General features: G+C 40.9%; 1 protein-coding gene across 6 annotated transcripts in view; it reads right to left on the bottom strand.

Annotated features, from left to right (window-relative positions):
• The window catches only part of PXK (PX domain containing serine/threonine kinase like), a 72,990-nt gene that overhangs the window by 46,629 nt on the left and 1,446 nt on the right, over nt 1-24,915 (bottom strand). For all 6 annotated transcript variants that reach the window (XM_090283917.1, XM_090283916.1, XM_090283915.1 and 3 more), the window contains exons 2-3: nt 3,583-3,633; nt 737-784 (exon numbers count right to left, since the gene is read on the bottom strand). In XM_090283917.1, the coding sequence (XP_090140043.1) occupies nt 737-784; nt 3,583-3,633 (99 nt within the window). The remainder of the gene's footprint in view (nt 1-736; nt 785-3,582; nt 3,634-24,915) is intronic.

Below are 24,915 nucleotides of genomic sequence, written 5' to 3' on the forward strand. Positions count from 1 at the left end.
GATCAGAAGTCACTCAGACTAAGTAACGACGGCTAGCTCACCAATGAAGGGAGCAGTCCTTCATCTCCTCGCTTAGCTGGTAAGAGGTGAATCGCGGTGGCTCAGGTTTAAAGGGTCTCATGTAACCAATTAAATCTGAGCTATGACACAAGCCCAGTGGTGTTCAGAATCCATGGCACTTGACCAGTCTGCCGAGAGAAGACATGGGTGATACTGCCAGTATTTCCTAGGGCACTAAAGCCCCTTCAATCGTTACCAGCACTGGCTGTGTTTCCGGAGAAAGACTTTGCAGCTCATCCCTCTTTTCATTAGGGCCACCAAGTTAGGAACACTTAAATCAAATGGATTTAGAAATATGTATATAAGAGGAAAAGTTACCCCAGAAACATCTCTAGTCAGTGCTGAACATTGATCTCCAATGCTGACTATGCAGCTTAGTTTAGTGGAAAGAATCTGAGACAGTTTCAGCTCCATCTAAGTGAACAACTCCAGCAATCCAGATAATACACATCTCATGACTATGGTAAAGACACAGTATGGCAGAAAGGTACACAGTTGCAGGATCACTATTATAAAGCACGTTTGTTCCCGAAGGTTTATTTTTAGAGCCATACATCATTTGTTCCCTTTGCCGGGGAAATTTGCTAATTTCTTGTTCCCATTATTGCCATTTCCAACTGGTTTCTATGACACCCCAAGCAAGCAATGTGTGTCATTAGTGTTTTAAAATATTTACCTGCAAGCTGTTGTTCAGCAAATCAAAGTCACTGTATCTCCTAACAATCTGTAAGAAACAAGAAAGCCATGTTTTAATTCAGCAAAGACCATCCCTTTTCATTTCTTTATTTAATATTTATTGGCATTCTAGAGGTGAGGTACTTGTACTTTGGATAAGTCTTATACTTACTTGGTCCTTAACTTGTAACTTGACAGGCCTAGAAAATAGACCTAGCAGTGTGCCAGAGTTGGCTGGGCCATGGGAAACTGGTTAATGCCAGCCAAACTCACAAGACGCCAACAAGCGTCTCTTGAGAGTAATGATGTATTTCTTTGCGGTGCAAATCGCCATTTAAATGTGTTTCTTATTAAACAGGCACCCAGAAAGATGACTTAATGATTTACCAAACATGATTTACTGAACATGAAATCAAAGTAAAAGGAGGTGGACAGTTTTGAGGCCCTTTCTTCCTTGACTGGATAAAACTTCCCCCACTTGAGACCCCACCACTCTGGAGACTGGTCCACACTTATAGACAGAGAGCCGACCTTTCTCCCTGATTTCCGGTTCCCCTTTGGGCAGACAGTCCATCTTCCATTAGCTATACATTCTTTCTTAGTTATGCTGATACCACATTGCCAAATTCTACTATCTCTTCAGGATCTCAGCAAGGAAATTAGTTTGCTTTTGAATAGTTTGACTTCAACCATTATTGATGATTCTCAATTGTTAAAATGCAGAAGAATTACCTGGAGATCACCCAGGACCCCACCACAGAGAATCTAGTTCAGTAGCTCTAGGGTGGAGCCCAAGAGTCTACATTTCTGTTACTTATCTCCTGGGATTCTAATCAAGGGTTGATTTTTCTGGCAGGATACTTGCTGTTAAGCCTGCCTGTCAAATATACATCCGAAGTTAATTATAAGGCTATCCCTGATAAATGCCAAGGAGCAAATAGAGCATAGTGGTTAACCATGGAGAATACGTGAATTCCAACCCTGTTCTGTCACTATTTGAGTGTGACCTTGGACTAGTTACTTACCTCTTGAATGTAAAATGGGGCTAATACTACCACATAAATGTGTTTTAAAGGGTCAAATAAATTAATATGCTTGAACCAGCACCCAGCAATAAATGCTCAATAGATGTTAAATATTATAATTACTTTTCAAACAGAAAGCAGGTTGAAATTTCAAGCAAAGGAAAAACGGAGTATGGGCCACTGTGGTCAGACTGCTTAAGAAAAGAAAAAGCCCTGGCTGGTGTGGCTAAGTGGATTGAGTGCTGACCTATGGACCAAAAGGCCACCAGTTTGATTCCCAGTCAGGGCACATGCCTGGGTTGCCAGGTCCCCAGTTGTGGGCTTGCCAGAGACAACTAGATTGATGTGTCTCTCCCTCTCTTTCTCCCTCCCTTCCCCTCTCTCTAAAAATAAATAAATAAAAATCTTAATAAAAGAAAGAAGAAATAGAGAGAGAGAGAAGGAGGAAGGGAGGGAGGGAGAGAGGGAGGGATGGAGGAAGGGAGGGAGAGAAAGAAAGGCCAAAATGGACTCACTGTTACTAAGTCAGGTGACCAAACCAAAACCCTAATTGCAATTTTAGCCTCTCCCAGGAACGAAATTTTAAACCAATTAGTCTGGAATTGCCTGATCAAAATTAGTGGGGTAATCTGCCTGATAAACCCCAGCCTTCCACTAAGGAAAGCCTGTCCTTGCCTGAAATAATCCTTTCTTTTAACTTAGTCCCACTCTCATTCTGCCTATAAAAACTTCCCTTTTGACCATGCCCAGCTTGAAGCAGCTAGAAGAGCATGAGACCATCGCCCATTGTCCTCTATAAGATTATAAAGGGTCTAAAGTCTGAGGGGGAGGAATGTTACTTTTTTTGTTATAAAAAGAAATCAATTAATGAATTAATTCTAAAATAATGGTAACATAGGAAAGGGAGAAACCGGAGAGATTGCATGCATGACCCATGGACATGGACTGGGGAAAGGAGGGATTGCTAAGGGGGGGGGTGCTGGGCGGGGGGGAGCAAAGGGGAAAAATGGAACTATTATGACAATATAATCTATAAAATATAATAATAAAAAAATTAAATAAAACAATAAAACAATCTTCTCTTTTGTACAACTCAATGGAGCACCACTCTAGCTGCTAGGTGGGATGCTGCCTGAATTGCTTCATAAAGTCAATTAGGTCTTGGAATTTACTCAGTTGAGTTGTGTTCTTTAATGAAGTAAGGCTCAAGCTAGGCTATGAAGGACAAGGTAATATGGGAGAGGAGGAAGGTAATTATAATTACTAAAACAGGAAAGAAATAGCCTCTATGTATATACAGAATTCAGCCACCCTCTGCAAGTCCACTGAAAGGACCTCTAGATCTATGCAGGAAGTTTCCTTCCCTCTGAGGCCACCACTGAAGAAAGCAGAGCCCCATCTATAGTCTATAAGGGAATCAGCACTAGTAATTGCCCAGGAATGAACTTGGAAGTCCATAAATGTAGTGTCCAAACTGTATAATGTCCAGGGCACTGTCTCACCTTTCTACCTGTAGACTTAACTCTTAATTTCCCCCACCCCAACCATGGCTGCAGGGGAGGAGGTCTGAATTACTGGGAACAAAATAAGTAATTTGCCTATCTTACTTACTCTGGATCTAGCTAGAGAATAAAGTCCTACGTAATCTCCAAACTGGGAAGAGAAAAACCTTTTATAATATACACATTAAAGCTAAAGCTTTATAACTAAAAGAAATACAATTTATATTTATGCATGTTCTCATTTTTCCAGATTTTGATGCCACAGCCAAAATTCTGTTTAAAAATTTTAAACAGTTTTCTAATGACAAAAAAATGCTTACCTGCCAACTGTTTTCTACAGAAATTCCTCTTTGCACCCGAATGATATATTCCTAAAAAAAAGGGGGCGGGGGAGAGGTTAAAGAACCTTAATTATAAAACACCCATATCAAAGATAGAAATAAGTGAAAATATCAGATAACTAGATTTCAGAACAAAGAAAATTACTAGAGACAGAGAGGGACATTACATAAAGATAAAAGGATAATCTACCAGCAAGACATAGCAATCTTAAATGTGTTATGTACCAAACACCACAGATGCAAAATATGTGAGCAAAAACTGATAGAACTAAAAGAAGAAATTGACTAAAATCCACAAATATAGTTGGAGACTTCAACACCCATCTCTCAGCAATTAACAGAACTACACAAAAAAGAAAAGAAAAAAATACAGAGGAACTTAACAATACCATCAACTGCAATTTACTGAGCATTTTAGAATACTCCATCCAACAGCAGAATACAGTACACATTCTTTTCAAGAGGATATACAGATGGCAAATAAGCACATGAAAAGACGGTAAACATTACTAGTCATCAGGCAAATGTAAATTAAGGCCACATTGAGATATCACTATACACCTATCAAAATGGCTGAAACAAAAAATAATGATAACCCTGAATCACCTGCCTCCTTCTCCCATTCATGTCCATCAGGGCCCTTAATCATTAAGCCCTCAGGACAATGAGATTCTGGTCAGCATCAAATAATCTTAGGAACTAAGTCATTTGTCCATTGATCCCAGAGATAGAATTTCAGTCAAACTAGATATAACATTTAGGCCTCAACTGTGTTTCAGTTCCAGACCCAGAAAAGCAGAGTGAAATCAGATGCAGGAGCAGATGCACTGAACAATGATCCCCTGATCCCTGACCCTAGCACCCAGCAATCAGTATAGAGACCATGACTCTAACCATGACCCTAACTCCCTTAGTCACCATGATTAATGATTTTTCCCCTACATAACCTATCCCCTGGAAGCCACTGGGGAGCCAGGTCTTTGAGCATTACCTCACTTGTGACTCTAGGTGTGGGCGACTTACTAAAAATAAATTCTTACTTTCTTTGCTGCAAACTCCTGTTGTACCTCACTGGGCTTTGATGTACACAGGCAAATGGATTTGGCCTAGTAACAGAATGGCAAAGTGAGGTGCTATAGTTTGAATGTTTATGTCCTCCAAAATATATATGTTTAAATACCAACTGCCAAATATGATGGTATTAGGAGGTGGGGCCTTTGGCAGGTACTCAGGTCAAGGGAGTGAAATCCTCATAATGGGATTAGTACCTCATTAAAGAGGCTCCAGAGGGATCCCTTGCCTTTCCACCATGTGAGGACACTTTGAGAAGGTGCCTGCTCTGAAGCAAAAAAAGGAGCTTCACTAGAAGGTGACTATGTTAGAACCTTGATCTTGGACTACAAGCATCCAGACTGTAAGACATAAATTTCTGGTGTGTATAAGCCACCTGTTTATGGTATTGTTATCACAGACCAAAGGGACTAAAACATGAGGGATGCTTGGATTGATGGTGAAGGGGAGCAGAGTTTGCCACCCTGAAATATGCTCTTTGGGGATAGATTATTTTATGCTGGCTAATTTTAAGAAAGAGAAGATAAGGGAGAAGCTCTGAATAAGTAGAAGTTACCCTTTGAAAAGCACATTCACATTTCTAAGGAAAATCTCCATTTGTAAGGGTGTTTCCCTCACTATACAGCTGCGGTTCTCAACCTGTGGGCTGCGACCCCGTTGGGGGTCAAACGGCCCTTTCACAGGGGTCGCCTAAGACCATCGGAAAACACATATATAATTACATATTGTTTTTGTGATTAATCACTATGCTTTAATTATGTTCAATTTGTAACAATGAAAAGACATCCTGCATATCAGATAATACATTACTATTCATAACAGTAGCAAAATTACAGTTATCAAGTAGCAACAAATATAATTTCATGTTGGGGGTCACCACAACATGAGGACTGTATTAAAGGGTCGTGGCATTAGGAAGGTTGAAAACCACTGCTATACAGCCTGCCTTCACTACCAATGGAGAAGGCCTGGGCTTCAATGTGCAGAACAACCTTAACCTTGTTTACTGAGCTTTTCCCATAACCTTGCACAATTACTCCCACCTTCAATATCTTCCGTCTTCAGCTGAAGGTGGTATTTATGGTGAGTTACTCAGTTTTCCTGGTATGCCAGGAAGTATACTTGTTATTAAACTTAAATTTGCTTTTCTCCTGCCAATCTGTCTCACGTCAACTTGATTATTAGGTTAGCCAAAAGTACCTTAAAGTGTACAGGAAAAATTTTCCTCTCCGACAATGGAAACGTTAAGTAACTTGACTGTATTGATGTTAATGTCCTGGCTGTGATATTGTACTATAGTTATATATAAGATATTACTTACCATTGAAAGAAATTGGGTAATGGACATATGTGGTAGCAGTCAAAGACTAAGCTGTGATTTTTAGTGTTCAAATTTTGCATTTTATATGTACAGTCAGCTAGAAAAGGCCATGATAAAGAAAACAAGTAAAAAGGTGGAATAGATATGCAGTGACAGCATTTTGTAAAGAAACCATAATCCTGTGAACCCCCCAAACCTGCCTGATCATTAAAATCTCCCTGCTCCCTACAGAGAGGAGATAGTGTTAAAAATACACATTCCCAGGCTTTGCATCATCAGAATCTCTAGGATAAAAACCTAGGAATTAAAAGTTTTAATAGCCGCTTCAGATAATTCTTGTTTTTTTTGTTTGTTTGTTTGTTTGTTTTTAAATCCTCACCTGAGGATCCTTTTAATTGATTTTAGAGAAAAAGGAGGGGAAACAGAAACACTGATGTGAGAAACATCGATTAGTTGCCTCCCATATAGGCCCCAACTGGGGACTGAACCAGCAACCCAGATATGTGCCCTGACTAGAAATTGAACCAGCAACCTTTTGGTGCATATGATCATGCTCCAGCCAATTGAGCCACCTGGCCAGGGCACCCCAGGTAACTCTTATTTAAGTAAGCAGTTTATGATGACGTGAGCAGAGCAAGGAGGATGGGCCAGGTACAGGTCACCAAAGCAGAAAGCCCCAGGTGCCTAGCAACAGGCAAAACTGAGAAAACAAGGACCTCGTCACCAGAGTAACCTTTCCTCCCATAGCATATCGATGGTCATGTGGTTTAGACCCCCTGACCTTTCATATTGTTGGTCATGTGGTTTAGACCCTCCTCTGACCTTTCTACCCCTGGTATGTTGCTAGTCATGTGTGTTAGACCCCCTTAGAGCAGGAACAGAGAATAGCTCCTAAGTATGAAGCTCCTGGACAATGAGTTTGTGACCCACATCATATACATCTAGGCCTCAGTTGTGTTTCAGCTCCAGGCCCAGGAAAGCAGCAAAACCAGACAAGCATGCCTTGGCTGACATCAGGACCAGTTAAATTGACTCATGACCCCCTGCCCTGGCACTGAACAATCAGTTGAGACCATGACCCTGAAAGGACACACCTAGAAAACTGATGAGACCATGACCCTGAAAAGGACCCTGAAAGAACACACCTGGAAAACTGATGGATACATATTCTGTCAGGATCCTCCTCTGAGACCTCCAGATAAATACCTCCAGATAAGGACCCAGTGTGGCTCTCTCTATGGAGCTCACCCCTGCCTTTCCCCACTCCCTTCCCCTGGGTGCATTTTCCTTGCCTCTCTCTCCTAAGAAACAAGGGGCCTTCTTTTGTCTCTGTAACTTGTTTCCTGAGCCCATTTCTTCTACATCTTACTTTCTAAATAAACTCTCTTATAGTTTGAGTCTTAGCTCTGAATTTTCAGAGCTCAAGTACCAAGGTTGCTGAACCAAAGTCCAGTCTGACTCCACTGGTCTAACACCTGGTGTTATTTCACTGCCAACAAAGGTATAAATTAAATCATATAAAGTATGTTAACATTTTTCCGTCAAGTGGTCAGGATTGTTTTAACATTATTAGGTGGTATGATTTAGCCACTATTCATAGTCACTATTCAATAAATGCTTATCAACCCAGTACTCAACAGATTCTTTCAACTGATTAATTCTAATTTAAATAGGTTATTTAGAAAATAAAGCCAGGTAAGCATTCTTAACCTGGTAACTGGATTTAAAAATAGATTTTATTACACAGTCATTTCATTCTGTTGATTTAGCAAAGGCTGTTAAAGTCCAAATAAGCAAGAATTTCTTCCTCCTCTGGAATATGTTAAGGGTGATACAGTCAATAATATCCACTTAATTATGAGTGAAGTGACTATGAGCCTGGCACCATACTTAGTTAGTTTCATGTGGGGTTATAAAATAAGTATTTCAAAACTGATTTGTGTAATGTGGCAAATCTCTTAAGCAATATGCTAATGTAATTATTTCTGAATAGTAAAGCCAAATGCTAAAATCATCTCACATTCTTATATATTTGGATTAGTCCTTTAGCTTTGAAATTTTCTCAGAATTGTATTATTGGCAAATTTTCTGTTTTTTTACATTCTAATAGTAAAGCTGAAATTAGCACACACAATTGAATAATTACAAGCAATTACACATAGACAAGTTTTTTTGAAGTCTAAAGTTGGGGGGAAATGTTAATTCTCAAAAATCACTTGGAGTATCCATTTCTTCACAATGATTTACCAGAATAATATTAATTTTTTAAACTTCCAGCTCTATGTTGGACAGTTGGTAGGTGCTAAGTAAACATCTACTAAGTCTTGCTTCATATATTTCTTATATACTTTTATACTTTATATACTTTTTAAAGTTTATAGTTTGGACCTGTTTTACAAAGATGTTACTGCCAATTGCAAACATCTACTAAGTACCTATTATGTTCCAATCCCTGTGCTTTGTTCATGCTGAGGATTAACTCTGAATATGAAAGGTGTAGTCTGACTCCACCCTTCCCTGTGTAGACATAGTTTAGACTTTCCTTTTTAACTTGGCTATCCAATGGCACATGATGTTTTGGAAAAGCATTTGGCAGAACAGACGCTGTAGCTACAAGATAGGGCTGGGTACTGATGTCAGCCTATAATATCCCAAAATGACACATGAACTAATGCTTCTGCCAAGACACTCTATGTTTAGGCCAGCGTTCACTAAAAAGGGTGATTCTGCCCCCAGAGGACAACTGGCAGTGTCTGGAGACCTCTTTGATTGTCACAGCGAAGGGGCGGGGGTGCTACTGGCATCTAGTAGACAGAGGCCAGAAATACTTCTTATACCTACAAAGCACAGGACAGCCCCCACAGCAAAGAACTGTCTGGCCCAAAACGTCAATAGCGCAGAAGCTGAGAAACCCAGGTTCAGCTGTGCAATGAGCATAGCAGGTCATCCCAGGCCATTGGAGGCTGAGGATGTGCCATACTGGTGGAGGCCAGTTCTATGTCATCATCTCCTCTTGGTCACAGCCCGCTGCTGCTCCACACACAAAAGCATTTGAAACATATGCACATCCACTTAGAACAGTGGTTCTCAACCTTCCTAATGCCGCGACCCTTTAATACAGTTCCTCATGTTGTGGTGACCCCCAACCATAACTAAAGCATAGTGATTAATCACAAAAACAATATGTAATTATATATGTGTTTTCCAATGGTCTTAGGCAACCCCTGTGAAAGGGTTGTTCGACCCCCAAAGGGGTCACGACCCACAGGTTCAGAACCGCTGACTTAGAAGGTGCACTCAGTTACCAGTAGCCTCAAAGCACCACCCACTGCATCTCGCTTGTAAAGTGTAGCCTCCCAGCCCCAGCCCTAGCCATCTACGACATGGTTACAAATACAGAAAGACAATCAGAAATAAGATAAGATGATGTTCAGAAATATTTTTATTCCACTTCAATGGGGCTAGTTGTTCCCTAACTATAAAACAGTAATTATTTTAGTTTGCTTACAGCACCACCCAGCCCGACCAAAGAAAGTACTTCCACCTCAAATCTCCAATGCTGTAAACTAAAAACATAGTATGACTTTCTACCGCTGCAAACTGGGCTATAGCTCTTATTAATGCAGAGAGAAGAGTGCTCTGAAAACCAGCAGAAACCCCACATTGGCAGTCAGCTCCACCGCCTGAGCTGGAGTCAGCAGCCCAGAACCTTCCAGTGACTCATTCCCATCTTTGCCATCCTCTCTGATGTGGAGCAGAACTTGCGTGCATATAACCACCGAGGCCCATCAGGCGTACGAGGGAGGGTTGAGAGCCTTGTAGGGCAACCCTGAGTCACACAGGTCTATGCTTGCCCCCAGACTGTGCCATCTGTTGCCACTTCCCCGAAGGGTCTTCTTCCTGCTGCTCCTCAGAACACCACACCTCTTATCTTGGACGGAGAGGGAGGCTGCTTGTCAAGCCCTGGCATGTGGGCATTTTGGCAAGTCAGTGTGTGGTCTGGTGCTGAAGTTCTTCACACTGGAAAGGCACCAAGACCATGTGATTTCTGACATAAATAAAAGAATTCATAGAAAATGAGCACCGAGTTTGTGCCCGGAATTTTGCTAAGCTCCTTACTCAATACTTCTCATTCAATTCTCACAGCTGCCTAGAGGGTAGGCAATCTCAGCTCAACAAGATATAATGAGCTCTCCAAGGTCACACTGCTACTATGAAGCAGCTGACTGGGGACTGAAACCCAAGTCATTGACTTGAAGACCTTCCAACCTGCCAGTAAAGGCTGGCAACCCCCATTGCCTTGGGGTAGCCCTTCAGCAGCGTGAGAAATGAGGGTCCTCACTAGTCTGTGGAATTCAGACTAACCTATGGACTGTTAACCTGAGAATGTGGGGTTAGGGCTGTCATTGCCACCCCCTGATTACTGCTTCCAATACAGGCCATTTTCCAAGTAAGCATCCTTACTGGCATTTTGTATCTCCTGAGTTTCCCAAAACATATTTAAGAGTTCCCTGCACAGTAGGCTGGTATTCAAAGTTGCCTCCGTTTGGTGAGATTTTAGGAAAAATAAGAAAGAAAATTTATTTTGAATCTGTCTGGCTCCAAATTACTTTAGTAAGGCTACAAAGACCACTTTAAAAGAAATGTGTTAAAAGAACTAAAGCCAAAACTTAAGCAAACCTTTAAACCAGCCTAACCCACATAATTCTCTCCTCCCTTTTGGAACAGAGATCAGAGTGACTCTGAGGCTCAAAGTACAGAAAGACAGGGCAGCTCTTCGGAGGTATTTTATAGATAACCTGTCAGGGCTCCCACATCTCTACCTCTAAAGCAGAGGGTCCCAACTCTGCTGCATTCTAGAATCACCTAGAAAACTTTTTAAAAAGATACCTGCTTAGACCCTACTGTCCCAAGATTCTGATTTAACTTATCTGGGCTGAGGCACAGGCTTTAGTAGGTCTTAAAACTTTCCCAGTGATTCAAATGGTACAGCCAGGGGTAAGAATCACAATTCTAAAACCTCTTAAATAGGAAGCAGCTTCACACTATAAAAATAAAAACCTTCTCATGAGAGGAAGAGAAAAATTAACCAAGCGGCCACCAAGCCTCAGTCCCTTTTACCTCCGTACCTCTCTGCCCCTTCATGAGGACTCTGCTCTCCTGTCTTCTAGGGCAGACTAGGTACCTAACATAAGCCCTCAGGGGTCCCCCCCACCCCCACACAGGGCCTGTAGCGGTGCCTTCCACAGCCCTTTGAGGTAAGCACGGAAGAGCCATTACCCTCATTCACAGCTGGGGAAATGAGTATCTGAGAAGACAGATGCCTGGACTAGAGAGTGGGGGATCTGGGCTATGAGGGCAGGTCTGTCTCCAGCGCCCATTAACTACACCACTCCTCTCGGTTCATTCCCAAACCTGCTTCCTCCTCCAAAAGAAGCCCCACAAAGAATGATGAGCACAAGTGACCTTGCTGGACATCCAACATATGCTACTTCCCTGCTCAGGAACCTTTCAGAGATCACACTGGCCAAGGATAAAACCCAAACTCCTTTGCCTAGTTTCCATGTTCTTCTACCACCTGACCAAACTGGCCTAACCCTTTCTTTCTACTCAAACCCTCCTCTTACTTTTTGTATGTAACCACCTCTCACTCCCCTTGCTTTGCTGTTCTACCTATTCAAAACCCAGTTCAGCCTTTTAATCATGTTACTGCTATTTTTGCCCCATGTCTATCTATGTTTGGGGATCTTTCCAACTGGATTAGGCTCCTCATGGGCTGGGATCACACATTTCTTTGTATTCCAAATAGCAACCAGCACAAGGCCAGGCCAAGAGCAGAAGCACGACAAACATTCATTGATGAGTACTTGTTGATTAACAGCTTGCACCTTTGGCAGAGGAAGAACACTGCTCTTTCCCATGTGCACCCCTATCCAGATAAGTCAAATAGCACACTCCAGAAAATCTCCATGTGATCTCCCAAGCCCTCAAATTAAAATCAATATTCATACCCACGGTATCACAAAGCACAACAGCTGCAGCTCATGGGCAGTGGGCAGCATCACCCTGAAGGACAGCAAGATTTTGGAGGAAATTCTCAGAGTTGCAGGACTTGTGCTCAGTTCACTGGGTACCTGCCTGGTGGCTTATGGTCCTTAATGCCACTTAGAATTAATAATTACTCCTTGCTCTCCTAAATATTCATTACTTATCGTTGTCTCATCGCAGATTTTCAGTGCTGAAATGTACCTTTGTTTTATTTTAATTGCTGTGCAATCCAATAATGCACAAAACCTCCCCCCAAACTAATGAAAACATTAAGGGTTTTAAAAGCACCTGAAGAATTACCATTATCTTGGCCTACATTGTGGCAGGTGAGGGAAACCAAGTGTATCTCCTTTTCGACTGAAATAAATTTCACTTAAAATCTAACTGACGCAATCACAGAACCGTGTGCTTTCACTTTATGCAAAACAAAACCTTCAGTTTCTATTCTGTGTTCACAGAAGGAACAAGGAAAACAGCATGAGCAGGCTTTGATCTCTGCAGTGTGATGCAGGGCCCTATCCCCTATGGCTCAGGCCTCTCCCTTCTTCAGGCCTTTTTCAGTCAACACTCTTCTCTATGGGACACACTCTTGCCCTGCCAGGGGAGCTAGCCTCCACGCCGACTTCAAAGACAGCCAATGTTCCAGCTAGGAGAAATAATGCAAAGCAGCTCTCAGAAATTCTTCTGACCTCAGACATGACTACAGAATGAATACAGCATTTTATTTTATTTTATTTTACCATCCTCACCCAAGGACATCCTTTTATTGCTTTTAGAGAGAAAGGAAGGGAAAGTGGAAGGGAGAGACAGAGAAACATTGATGTGAGAGAGAAGCATTAATCAGTTGCCTCCCGTATGCACTCGGAAAGGGGACCGAACCCACAACCCAGGCATGTGTCCTGACCAGGAATCAAACCACAACCCCTCGGTTATGGGACGATGCTCCAATTAACTGAGATACACTGACCAGGGCTGGATACAGCATTTAAAGGAGCAGTTCCTGTAGCATCCTATAGGACACTGACCCTTAAATAATGCCAAAGCAAATTATAAAATTTGTAAGATGGGAACCCAGTATTCCATCTTACATCAAAGCAATTAAAAAAACCCTCAAAAAACCTGAGGCTCAATTAAATAGTAGTTAAGAATGAAATATAACCTTCACTTGTTCAATAATCCTCACATCACTTGGGTCAACACCCTAGAAGTACAGAAACAAAAGCAGTGAACATAATCTCAGAGACCCGTCCACCACACATTTAACTGCCTAGAAAAGACAGTTAAACACACAACCTCCAATCTGCTTGGAAATAATGATTTTTATGTGGGTTTTGGTAGCTAAGGTGGCCAGCACACCACCCGTAATGCTCTCAGTTGGCATCAACCCTGGTACCTGCTGGGACTGAAATGCTCCTCCTCCTGGGGCCACTTCTCTACCTGCCCCCACTTGCCACTGCCCCAAACAAAATAGGCCACCAGGAGTCCTTCTGGGGCCTGAAGGCAGAGCTGGTCACTATGGATCACTCACAATGTGCACCCCTCCTCTATACCACCTGCATAAGACCCCAGGGGGAAAGGGTACCAGCTTTCCATTTACACAGACCTGATTTTAAGCCCAGCTGCCACTTACTAGTTTTTATGACCTAACTTCTCTGAGCCTCAGTTTATCCATCTGCAAAATCATACCTTTCCAATGGAGTTGCGGTGAATATTAGATTAGATAGTATATTTAGAGCATCTTGCACAAAGTCTAACTTTGTAATTTTTCTTTTCTGCTAAGAAAATAGTGAAGACAAGGTGTCTCCTGCGAACTATATCATGGCTTAAATCAGCAAGCACAGGAGACAGCAGCAGCACTATGAAGAGCCCTGAAGAAATAATAAAAAGCAGCCATTCTCTTTGAACATGGGAAACAATTTTATCAGTCTCTGATTTCTAACAAGGGGTACCATTACTTCAGCATCTATTGTCCCAGCTTCCACACCCACTTTTAAAGGGGGCTAATTAAAAAGGCTGACCCTAAAATAACCTGGGTATCAACAATAAGAGAAAGGATAAGTTATTTATGGTTTATCCATTTAGTGGAAGAATATGCAAGACTTTAAAAGGATGTATTAGCCCTGACTGGTGTGGCTCAGTGAGCTGGACGGCCTCCCACAAACCAAAAGGTCACAGGTTCAATTCCCGGTCAGGGCACATGCCTGGGTTGCGAGCCAGGTCCCCAGTTAGGGGCGTGCGAGAGGCAACCAATCAATGCTTCTCTCCCTCTCCTTCTCCCTTCCCCACCCTCTAAAAATAAACAAATAAATAAATAAAATCTTTTAAAAATAAATAAGTAAATAAAAGGATATATTATTAAAATACTTTTGTATTACATGGGAAAAGGTATATGCCATAATGTTAAATGTGAAATAAGGATTAAAAAATTCTGTGATTACTTTGACAGGAAGAAGGAATTATACCAAATGGTAACAGCAATTGTCTCTGGAGGTAAAATTATGTGTGGTTTAAATTCTCTTAGCTATTTTTTCTGTATTTTTCAGGATACCTTCAATGATCATATATTACTTTTTGTTTCTTTTAAAATAAGAGATTTTATTACTTTCGAAGTCATATATATTCATTACATAATGAGTAGAGGTTTTTATTTCTTTACTTCTATAGTTGAGAGCACAATTACTTTTCTAACCAGGAAAAACAATATTTTTAAAAGTTCCTTGGTTTACTACACATGTAATTTAAAACATGCTACTTTAATATAAGGAATCCTGAGTGATAAGGACCGAGATTATCTGAGCTTGGATAAGAGCACAGTATATTATCAATGGCAAATGTAAATTATCATCTTTTTTCCTTTGACAAAGGACCTTTTGGTCATTTTACGATTCATCAGCACTTCTACTGTGCTGGGGAGACTGGGAAACCAGAAAACGAAAGTCAAATAAATTAACCCTCCCACTTGCATCAGGGGTGATACAACATTTGGTAGGAAAGAAGTTTGAAACTATGAGTTGAAGTCAAACAACGGGAGTCCCTACTGGTTTCAATTATTTATAGTAGAACCAATCACCACCACTAAGGATAATGAAGGGTTGATCACACATAAATTTATTCTACATAGGCTAGAAATGTCACGGTGTTCTCCTGAGATACTAGTTCCAATTCATAACCAACCGTGTGACTGACTATACATGCCATGCTACTATAGATCTCCTGAGCTCAAGGTAGTAACTGCTCTGTTGATGGAGCACTGATTCTAACGCCTCCTGTTCCTCAGCTTGCGTTTGCAGGTATCACTACCTCTATTTTAGAAGAACCCAAGGCTCAGAGAGCATAAGTGCCTTAGACAAGTGCTCTCCACTGCCCTGGCCGGGTGGTTCAGTTGGTTGGAGTGTCAGTCCTGTACACCAAAATGTTTCAGTTCAATTCTCTGTCAGGGCACATGGTTAGGTTTTGGGTTTAATCCTCGGTTGAGGCACATTCAGGCACAACTGATTGATGTTTCTTTCCCGCATCAGTGCTTCTCTCTCTCTCCCCCTCCCTTCCTCTCTCTCTAAAATCAATAAACATATCCTTGGGTGAGGATTAAAAAAAAAAAAGTGAAATCATATAAGTGGTAAGAACGGACTTCACTACAGGCCTGTGTGATTCAGGGCACAGCAGTTCCTATGTTCTACAGTGTTGGGCATAATGTTTTCACATCACGTACCCTCTCATTTTTGATGAACAGAGCTCAGCGGAACAGGCAAAACCAGCCCATCAAGTCGGGGAAAAGCTGGAGAGAGAGAGGGGCAGAGCGCAGACAAGAAGCCAGGCGGGGGTAATATGAGTTAATATATACAGCTGTAGAGCTCTCAGAACACCACCTGGCCCACAGCCTTCTGACTTTAACATCCCTGCACGTTGTAACCCACCTCATATACTACATGTACACAAACTGCTGTCTATACATCTGGGTTGAATGTAACCTGGGCACTGCATAGAAGCTGTGTACTGGTAAGAAAACAATATTCTCTTCACCATGTTAAATAAGGCCCGCCATGAATATTAGGCAGGTTGTGAAGAAGCAGAAAGGAGCATTTTTATATGAGCGTGCCTAAAGTAGACATCAGGTTTATGGAGTACTCAGCAATTTGAATGGCAGTTAATTTCAGTTGTACCAAAATGGAACCAGGTCTTTAAGTAGGTTGTTCTGTTTCCATACTATGCTCCTGTTAAAATCTAACAATAGTGGCAGAATAAATGAAACTCTTTCCTGTGTCTTACTGTTAAAAACCTGGAGGCTCTGGGTCTCAATGGACCCAAAGCCCCACTGGTTACAGGACTAGCTCTAGCTCGGCCTTTCTCAATCAGTTCAGAGGGTTGAAGAAAGTAATGACCTAAGGCTGTGATGTCCAGCATGGAAGCCAGTATGCACGTGTGGCTAGTGCCACTAAGGGACTGAATGTTAAATTTTATTAAGTTAGTCTAGTGGCTACAGTACTATACAGTGTAGTTATAAACTACTTATTTACATATATAAACATATTTATAAAAATGTAAGCATATTAAACACAATGTTATGACTTGCTTTGTTTCCACTTAATATAACATGAATCTCTTTCCACATTAGTAACCATACATCTGGGTATTATTTTTAACATCTATATCTGTGCTGTCCAATACAGTAGCCACAAGCTATTCAGCACTAGTCCAAATTGAGGTACGTTGGTATTGTAAAATATACATATCAGAAATTTTGTATGACATAACATCTTATTAATTATTAGATTATCTATTGATAATATTTTGGATATAGTAAGTTAAATAGACTATATTATTTAAATTAATTTCACCTTTTTCTTTTTACTTTTTTAATATGGCTACTAGAAAATTTAGTTATATACCTGGTTTGCATTATATGAGATATTTCTACTGGACAGCACAGCCCGAAGCCCTCCACTGTACGTAATAAATTAACTCCATTCCTGTGCAGCCAGGACAGGAGAACTGAGAAAACGGTCACCCAAATCAGGATCTGGTCAGTTAGTAACAGTTTACAACAGATAAACAACTAGGGGCTCTGGAAGGTGTTTCAGGATTAATGCGTTAAAGGCTGTAAGGCCTCTGTTTTATTTCTACTTTTTAACAAAAATCTGTCAATAAAATAATTTTTAAAATGTTTTCTCCCTTTAACTTAGTACAAACTAAGGAGCCTCCAAGTGTGCACTTAGGAAGTATGGTGTGGGGTTGGGGTGGGGGGGCACGGTCATGGAGATCAGATGAGTGTATTCATGATTTAGTTGGTTTATCAAGGTTTTGACCATTACACAGCTCTTTAATTGATTTTGCTCTTTGTCATTTACACTCATAATGGACCATGACTAAAGGCAGGCTCAAGGAATGCCAATGGCAAAATACAAGTTAACAAGAAGTAGAATCATCATAAAAATCGCAGCTCTGGCCCTGGCCAGGTGGCTCAGTCGGTTGGAGCACTGTCCTGTGCACAAAAATGTTGCGGTTTGATTCCCAGTCAGAGCACATACCTAGGTTCCATGTTGAATCTCCAGGCAAGAGTGCATACAGGAGGCAACCAGTAGATGTTTCTCTCTCACATCAACATTTCTCTCTTCCTTCCTCTCTCTCTCAAATCAATAAATATGTCCTCGGGTGAGGATTTAAAAAATGATAATTCTGCAAATTGTTTAAAGATGCTTTTCATCAATGCCTTAAGTTGTAGTTATCACAATTCTTACCATCTCTAATATTGCAAAAACTAGTATAGTTTAGGTCCCTCACATTAATATAATTTTTAGTAATTCACTGATCTGAATAAAATACTTTTTAGATTTAAAATCACTTCCAGGGGGTGTTTTTACAATTCAACATTACTACAAAAGGAGTTTGTAAGTTAAAGAGAAACCTGGGGAGAGGATATTTAGAACATGTTCTCTGAAAGTCTCAGTTAAGCCTTTCCTGACAGAGCCACTAGCACAGCGACCTCACTGCTCCCAGGCATGGGTTGGCATTCCTTCATCTTTGGTTTAGGTGTCTGCCATCTCTACAAGGATGTAAACTCACTGTTTCATTTATCTTTTTATCTCAACACACAGCACAGTGCCTGGCACACAGGAGCTCTTCATAAGCACTTGCTAATATTCCCAGCACCTTAGAGGCTTTCTGACACAGACACAGAGAAAACTGTGTCCAACTGCAGGGTACATGGCCACGGAGGGGAAAGGAGTCAGCTGGGCTATAGAGAACACAGTGCCCTTCTCAGGAAGCAGCATTCTGAAGATGTCAGCCACTCCCCACCCCTTCACAAATGGCAGCATGGTCACTTGGCAGGGGAAGAGGCAGGGAAAGAACAAAGTAGAGGGTTTCCTATTTTATTTTTTCACTCTGTGGCCAGAGTTCAAATGTGTATGCCCTGATACTGGGGTTCCTCCTTCGAGAACAAAAGCTGGGAAGTGAAGAGCTGAAATGGGCACTTGCCAGGGGCCTCCTTCCTTCAGTTCTCGCCTCCAGGAGCTCATCTGCCAAGTCAGTGGCAGAACCTACACCAGCCCACCTGCCTCTGCCACCTCTTCCGCAGCCTTTGACACTAATAGCCAGCTCTGAAGCCAGGCAGGCCGAGTAAGGACACCCTGTGCTGTCCGCGCTGAGCCTGGCTGTACGAACATGTTTCTCGGAGTAAAAAGAAACAAGAGGGAAGGGGGTAGCTCTTTGAGATGTCGCCAATTTTTTTTTTCTGTTTATTAGCAAAAGTACTCATAGTTGATAGTGAGGCAAACTTTTAAATAATTTTCCTTTCTCTATTCAATATACTTGAGTGACTAAAAAGCTATTAGATCTCTGGCAAATACAAAGGTAATAAATAACAACAAAACAGCTGATATTTATGTGCTGAGCTCTGTTTAGAATGCTCCATGCATATGAGTTCAGTTAATCCTGATGGTAACCCCTACTATCCCCACTTTACAGATGAAGAAATTGATGCAGGAGAGATTAAGCAATTTGTCCAAGGTCATTAAGGCACTGTCCCTCTCAAGTTGTTTACAGTTTCACCTGTGCCAGAAGGGAAGGCATAACAAAAAAACAGGGTCATAAGAAATAACAGGTGTGTGAAATGCTTGCAACTTCCGGCCAAAGCTGAACGGGATCTTCAGAGGAAGGAATATCCAGCTTGTAGGTAAGATGGCTACAGGAAGCACCTCAAATAACTGCATCCATCCAACAAATTCACTTATTCAACAAATATTTACTGAATGCTAACTATCTATGTGCCAGGGACTATGCTAATTTGAAATTTAATCAAAATAGCAATCAATACATAGACATGAACGGCCAGATTTAGAGTGAAAAAAATATTTCAAAGAGAAAGACACGGACAGATGTGAACAAGCTGTGCATATGGCCCTAACCACCTACAGGGTGGGAAGCGGCAAAGGTGTGCCCTCCTTGCACAGACCCACCTCTCCACCTTCAGCAGCCCGACCACAGTGCCCATCAAAGAGCCAGAGCTCAGGAAGTCCTCATGGAATAAATGAGCATGAGGCTGTTAAGTGAATGTGGAGATTACACAGTCACAATCAGAGATGCCTAGAGCATGGCAACGTGCCCCTCAGCCAGTCCCTGTGCTCTGTCTGGTGGGTAGTGGGTGCTGCCAAGCTGGCCAGCCCCCAGCCTGTCACTAGAGGTCTGGTGTGAGCAGGCCCAATTCAGGCTTCATTTCCCTCTGCTTCTGCACCAGGAACATGTGTGTGCGTGCATGTGTGGATATGGGACTAAAGTGCAATGAGTCCCTGCCTAGGAATCACTTGTTAGCTGGGGGAAGGACAGGCTCACAGGAAGGCCGTAGAGGAACACTGCTTGCCCTTTTCACCTCTTTCTTAGATATTTCTGCATTGAGGATTCTGCCATACCAACACTCCATTCACCTCCTCTTTCTACTACCATAAAAAAGGCCTAAACTGAATTAATGAGGAGAGAAATGACCTGTTTTTGATGACCCATATCAAAGAAATGTAGACAGCCTTGTTTAGATCTCATAAACAGGTGCTGTGAGAAGCAGGTGGAACCCTGACTAGGGCTCAGGCACCCTGCTTTCCGGCACTGTCTAATAGGTCAGCTAAGCATGCATACCTAAATGCACTAGGCAAGCTGCAACTCACAGTAACTTTTTTCACAGTAACAGAACATAATTCATCTATTGTTCTAGGTATAGGATTTCCATAAAGTAGGGTATTGTTGGTTGTATATTGCATTTTTTAGATGCACGTATCTCATCAACTAAAATAAGTAATTCTCCAAATTTACAGTTCTTAATCATTTTTCCAACTGTGATCACAGCCTAAGAGCAGGTTTTATAGGTCGGTGAGGTTCTGAGAGCTTATATAAATGTGTATGAGCGTTTATGGAAAATTTGTTCCTCTGACAAGATGGATCTGAAGAGCTAAAGACCTTGTGCTTAGAATATATCCTGAGTTTAGCATCCTGCAATGTTAAAAAAACTTTCCACGGTAAAGGCTAAGGGGTTCAAGGTTACTTTTGGGCTAATGAAAATGTTATAAGACTGGCTACAGTAATAGGTACACAACTCTGCAAATATACTGAAAGCATTGAGTTGTGTACTTTAAATGGCTAAAATGAATGATAGGTACATTATACAGAGCTGTTAAAAAATAAAAATACTTTCCAGGAAGACTCCTATTACTCTGCAATGAATTCCCCAAACTAACATGTTAATAAATAGAAGAGCACTTACTCTCTTGGCCATCAAAAAATAACACTTGATTATCTGAAGACAAGAACGGCAATGGAATTCCCTTTCAACTGTACTTTCAGTAAGCAGGAAGCAACATGATATCTTGATCTTCAGCCAGAAGCAGCCAGACTTAACACAAATTTGCTAGTCAGCAAGATCAGCTAGAGACTAAATGGTCAATCTGCACAAACTCTTCCCCTCCTGAAGTCCAAGGATTTATGCAAGATAAGTGTTTGTCCCCATAGTCAAACATTTCCAAGTAAAAACGATGGGCCTCTGTCATCTCCTCCGAAAAGGAGCCACACTTCATTTTCCCTTACCATGTGTACTTTACTCATGAAAGAAATCACAGACAAGGATGTATTCCAGTAAAAGGGGGAAAAACAAACAATGAAAAAGCCTATTGCTCTCCCTCCCACAATACCCCCAAACACTTCAGCACTTCTGAATTCTAAAACAATGTTCGGGTCCAGGTCTCCCATTTTCAGGATGTCCAAAGCTGGAACATAAAGGAGCTTCATTTCATGTGCAGCCGCCAGAACCCTCCGGCAGCTTGAAAAGGAACCACTGCCTGTCTGTAATGGGTTTGTATTACTGGTCCCAAATGAACCCATTTAGACACTTAGTCATAACGCTGTATTTTGAACAATCTGAACATTACAATCCATATGGAAGCTGCGTACACAGGGTGGCTGTTTCCATGACTCCCCTAGGGAATGAAGCATATAACTATCTTTTCAATAAAATAAACTTCCGCCCCAGAATCCTACATTTCCTCCTAGTAACTATAGCCAGCTTCTTATTTGTATGCCTGTCACAAGAAACTTTTCTAGTGTGATGACCCTCAAAAGAGGTGATATACAAGGACTGAGAATCAGGTTGCAAAAAATTATTTTCTTCAATAGGAAGACATTATTTACAATCTCTAAATTATCAGTCTCTAAAAGCTTCCAACTGAGCTTTCTGACTGCATCCATCACAGGTTTCAAGGACAAGTGGGAAAAATACATAACCAAGTAGGAGATGATTGATTAGACTGCCAGAAACTATTATTATTTTATAAATATTATAATATGTGGAAATGCTACAAGTTAACTACCATACTCTCTGCATTTGTCTATGCAGACATCTTTTTAAAAAATCTTTAAGTATTCAGTATAACTTGGAGTTCTAAAAACTTTCAAATAGCATCCCTCAAAAAGACCAGATAAGATTCTGGTACAGAGCACTGGATAGCCTTAAAATGTCAGAACCTAAAGACAATGATGTCTCCTAATTTAACATCACATTTGAATAGGTATTCTGATAATACATGGATAAAGTTTTAAAGACTATTTTTAAAAGGTCACTGATGAAGAAGCTGAAGTTCAATAAACCAAGCCCCAAGAGGAACTTCAAAATCGTCTGTGTTGTGACAGGTAAATATTCTGGTTGACTTGTCTGCACTCTGTAAATGGAAGACCTCAGAGTCTGATAGAACAAAAGCTCCCTGAAAGCAGGAGCTGTCTAGTTCACCACCATGTCCCCAGCATGTGCCAGGCACCCAGTAGGTAAGCACTCAATACATTTTTGTTAAATGAATGAGTATTGTTGAATAAGTAAACTCCAAGCATGCAGTGTCTAAAAGTCAAAGGTTCAAGGAGAGATCCATTTTCAATAAAGATCTTAACATGTAATATTACTTTTGCACAGATTCAAACTTTTTCTGTTATGTCTTAAATATCTTGTTTATCAAGAACAAAATGTACCAAATGCAGAGAAAATGGGCCCTGATTCAGTTGAACCTCAGAGGAGAATATTTTAAAAGGAGGAAACTGATATTAAGAGCTATCACACCATAGCATACTGAGCAGCAAAAATCGGATGTGCATATTTGATAACAATGCTCTCCAAAACCGTCGGTGTCCTCTGGTTTCTATTTCAGCTAAGTAAGCATTTTTTTCAGTTTACTGACTTCAAAAGTTTTCCTTTTCATGTAGCCAAGAACTTATAGATTTCTCTTGTCATCTCTCTTAGTCCTCCCAAACTTTCCCACAATTTACCTGTGTGGCTTTTTACCAGAATTCCTTTTATTTGGAAAATTCTCCCCTTTCCTCCCACCCCTAAATGCTAACTAAAAGCATCCTCTTCCTAAATATTGTCCTTTCTGATTTTATAGGAGCTTCATTTCCTTGTAGCAGAGGCCTGGTCTATTTCCTGAAGCTAAATTCACTGTGCTCCATGAAAGTGAAAACAGCCCTGACTTGTGTGGCTCAGTGGATTGAGCGCTGCCAGCCTGCAAACCAAAGGGTTGTTGGTTCAATTCCCAGTCAGAACACATGCCTGGGATGCAGAGCCAGGTCCCCAGTTGAGGGGCAGGAGAGGCAACCACACACTGATGTTTCTCTCCTCTCTTTCTCCCTTCCTTCCCCTCTCTCTAAAAATAAATAAAATCTGTTTGTTTGTTTTTTAAGTGAAAATAACAGCACTAAACCAGTCAGGCACAAAATCACCTACCAACTTGTACCCTTTCTGCCAGTTGTTCATCCCAACATGCCTTTTCTGATGGTGACCTTGTGCTCCCTTCACCCTTCTGGCATCTCTGTTTTCCAACTGAAAAAATTTTCCCTCTCCAGTCCATAAATACTAAATCACAGGTAACCTAAAATTTTCTGCTGTAAATTCTGTTTCCCAAGGCTAAACAACTTTGATAAACAAAAGGAGCTATGGACAGAAATTAGCTTACTTGCAATACTAATATTTTAATGTATTTAACCCTTTGCATGTCACCAGGGAGTGAAGAGACGAAAAAAAGAATGCACTTTACAAATACTCCATAAAGACTGTTTCATTTGTGCGTTGTAACCACCTTGAGAGGCAGACAGGGTGGGCATTTATTAACTCATTTACATGTGACAAAACTAAACATAAAAAAGGTTAAGTGACTCACCCAACCAATGTCACATGGCCAGAAACTGTCAGACAAAACCCCTACTAAGGTCTTGCCTCTTCCAACCCAAAGGCTGTCTACTATATCCTCTCTGCGTGTCTCTGTCATACAGCCACAGAGGAACTTCCTAGAGAGTCGGCATTACAAAGGGAAGATCCTCTGACTTTTGGGACATCATCTCCCTTCTGCTAACAAGCCAGAAAGCCTTCTTCAGCCTTCTTACAGAAAACAATCCTTTTTCTTCTATATACCACCCTCAATAACTACTTCTTTCAAAAATAATTTCCAACAGTTCCTGTTTTAAAGGGACTTACTCAGAAGGCACTAATATTCAAAAAAACTTGCATCAGCATATGATTTTCTCAATAAAGTTAAAGGCTGATGCAACATTTCTCAGTCTCAGATTTTACAGATAAAATGACAAGAATACAGAAGAGTCAAAAATTATGCAAGACAAGGCTACTTTTTGAATTTTTTTTTTTTTTTACTCCAGCACATCTACCTCTACTGGTCTCCTGTGAGTCACTGTCTTTTGTGTTCAGTCATCATTATAGGAACTGCCATTCTCTCTACACTCAATTATTTTACCTTTTCCTTAAAGAAAAACTCAGCAATAGAACAGGAATTCTATTATATCTTTCACCTCCTTGAGGAAGCACTGACCCCTTAATTTAGTGCCTCAGATACCATGTTGTCCCAATTTTCTTCACTACCATTTTACACAAACAGAAAGAGAGGCGGAGTAAGATTACAATTCATTTACTTACTCATTCAACAAACACATGAAATCCTATCAGATGCCTGGGACTAGGACTGAAAAATTAACAAGAAGTACCCTTCCTCTTGCAGCCTGGTGGGGAGGAAAACTAAAGAAGTAATTACAGAATAAACTGATCAGTGTTAAGGTGGAGGTGAGCACACGGCTTGGTGCAGTAGCCATCACGGAATGATTCCTGGAAGAAGTGATCTATCTGTGAGCATTTACATGCATCTCTCTCTTTATTCTCATTACAAAATAAACCTAAAAGACTCAGTCTCACTCCTTAAAAGATTATTAGATTTACTTGTGAACAGTCAAGTCAAAAATCTAATTCAATAGCAAAATTTATTCTTGACTCCCTGCCCCAAATTTCAACCCTTAATTTGTACTCCCTTAGCACAAATTACAGAGGGTTTAACAAATTCTGTCCTATGCAC

The sequence above is a fragment of the Furipterus horrens genome, unplaced genomic scaffold, assembly GCF_987537825.1.
Source record: "Furipterus horrens unplaced genomic scaffold, mFurHor1.1.pri manual_scaffold_7, whole genome shotgun sequence".
Classification (NCBI taxonomy): domain Eukaryota; kingdom Metazoa; phylum Chordata; class Mammalia; order Chiroptera; family Furipteridae; genus Furipterus; species Furipterus horrens.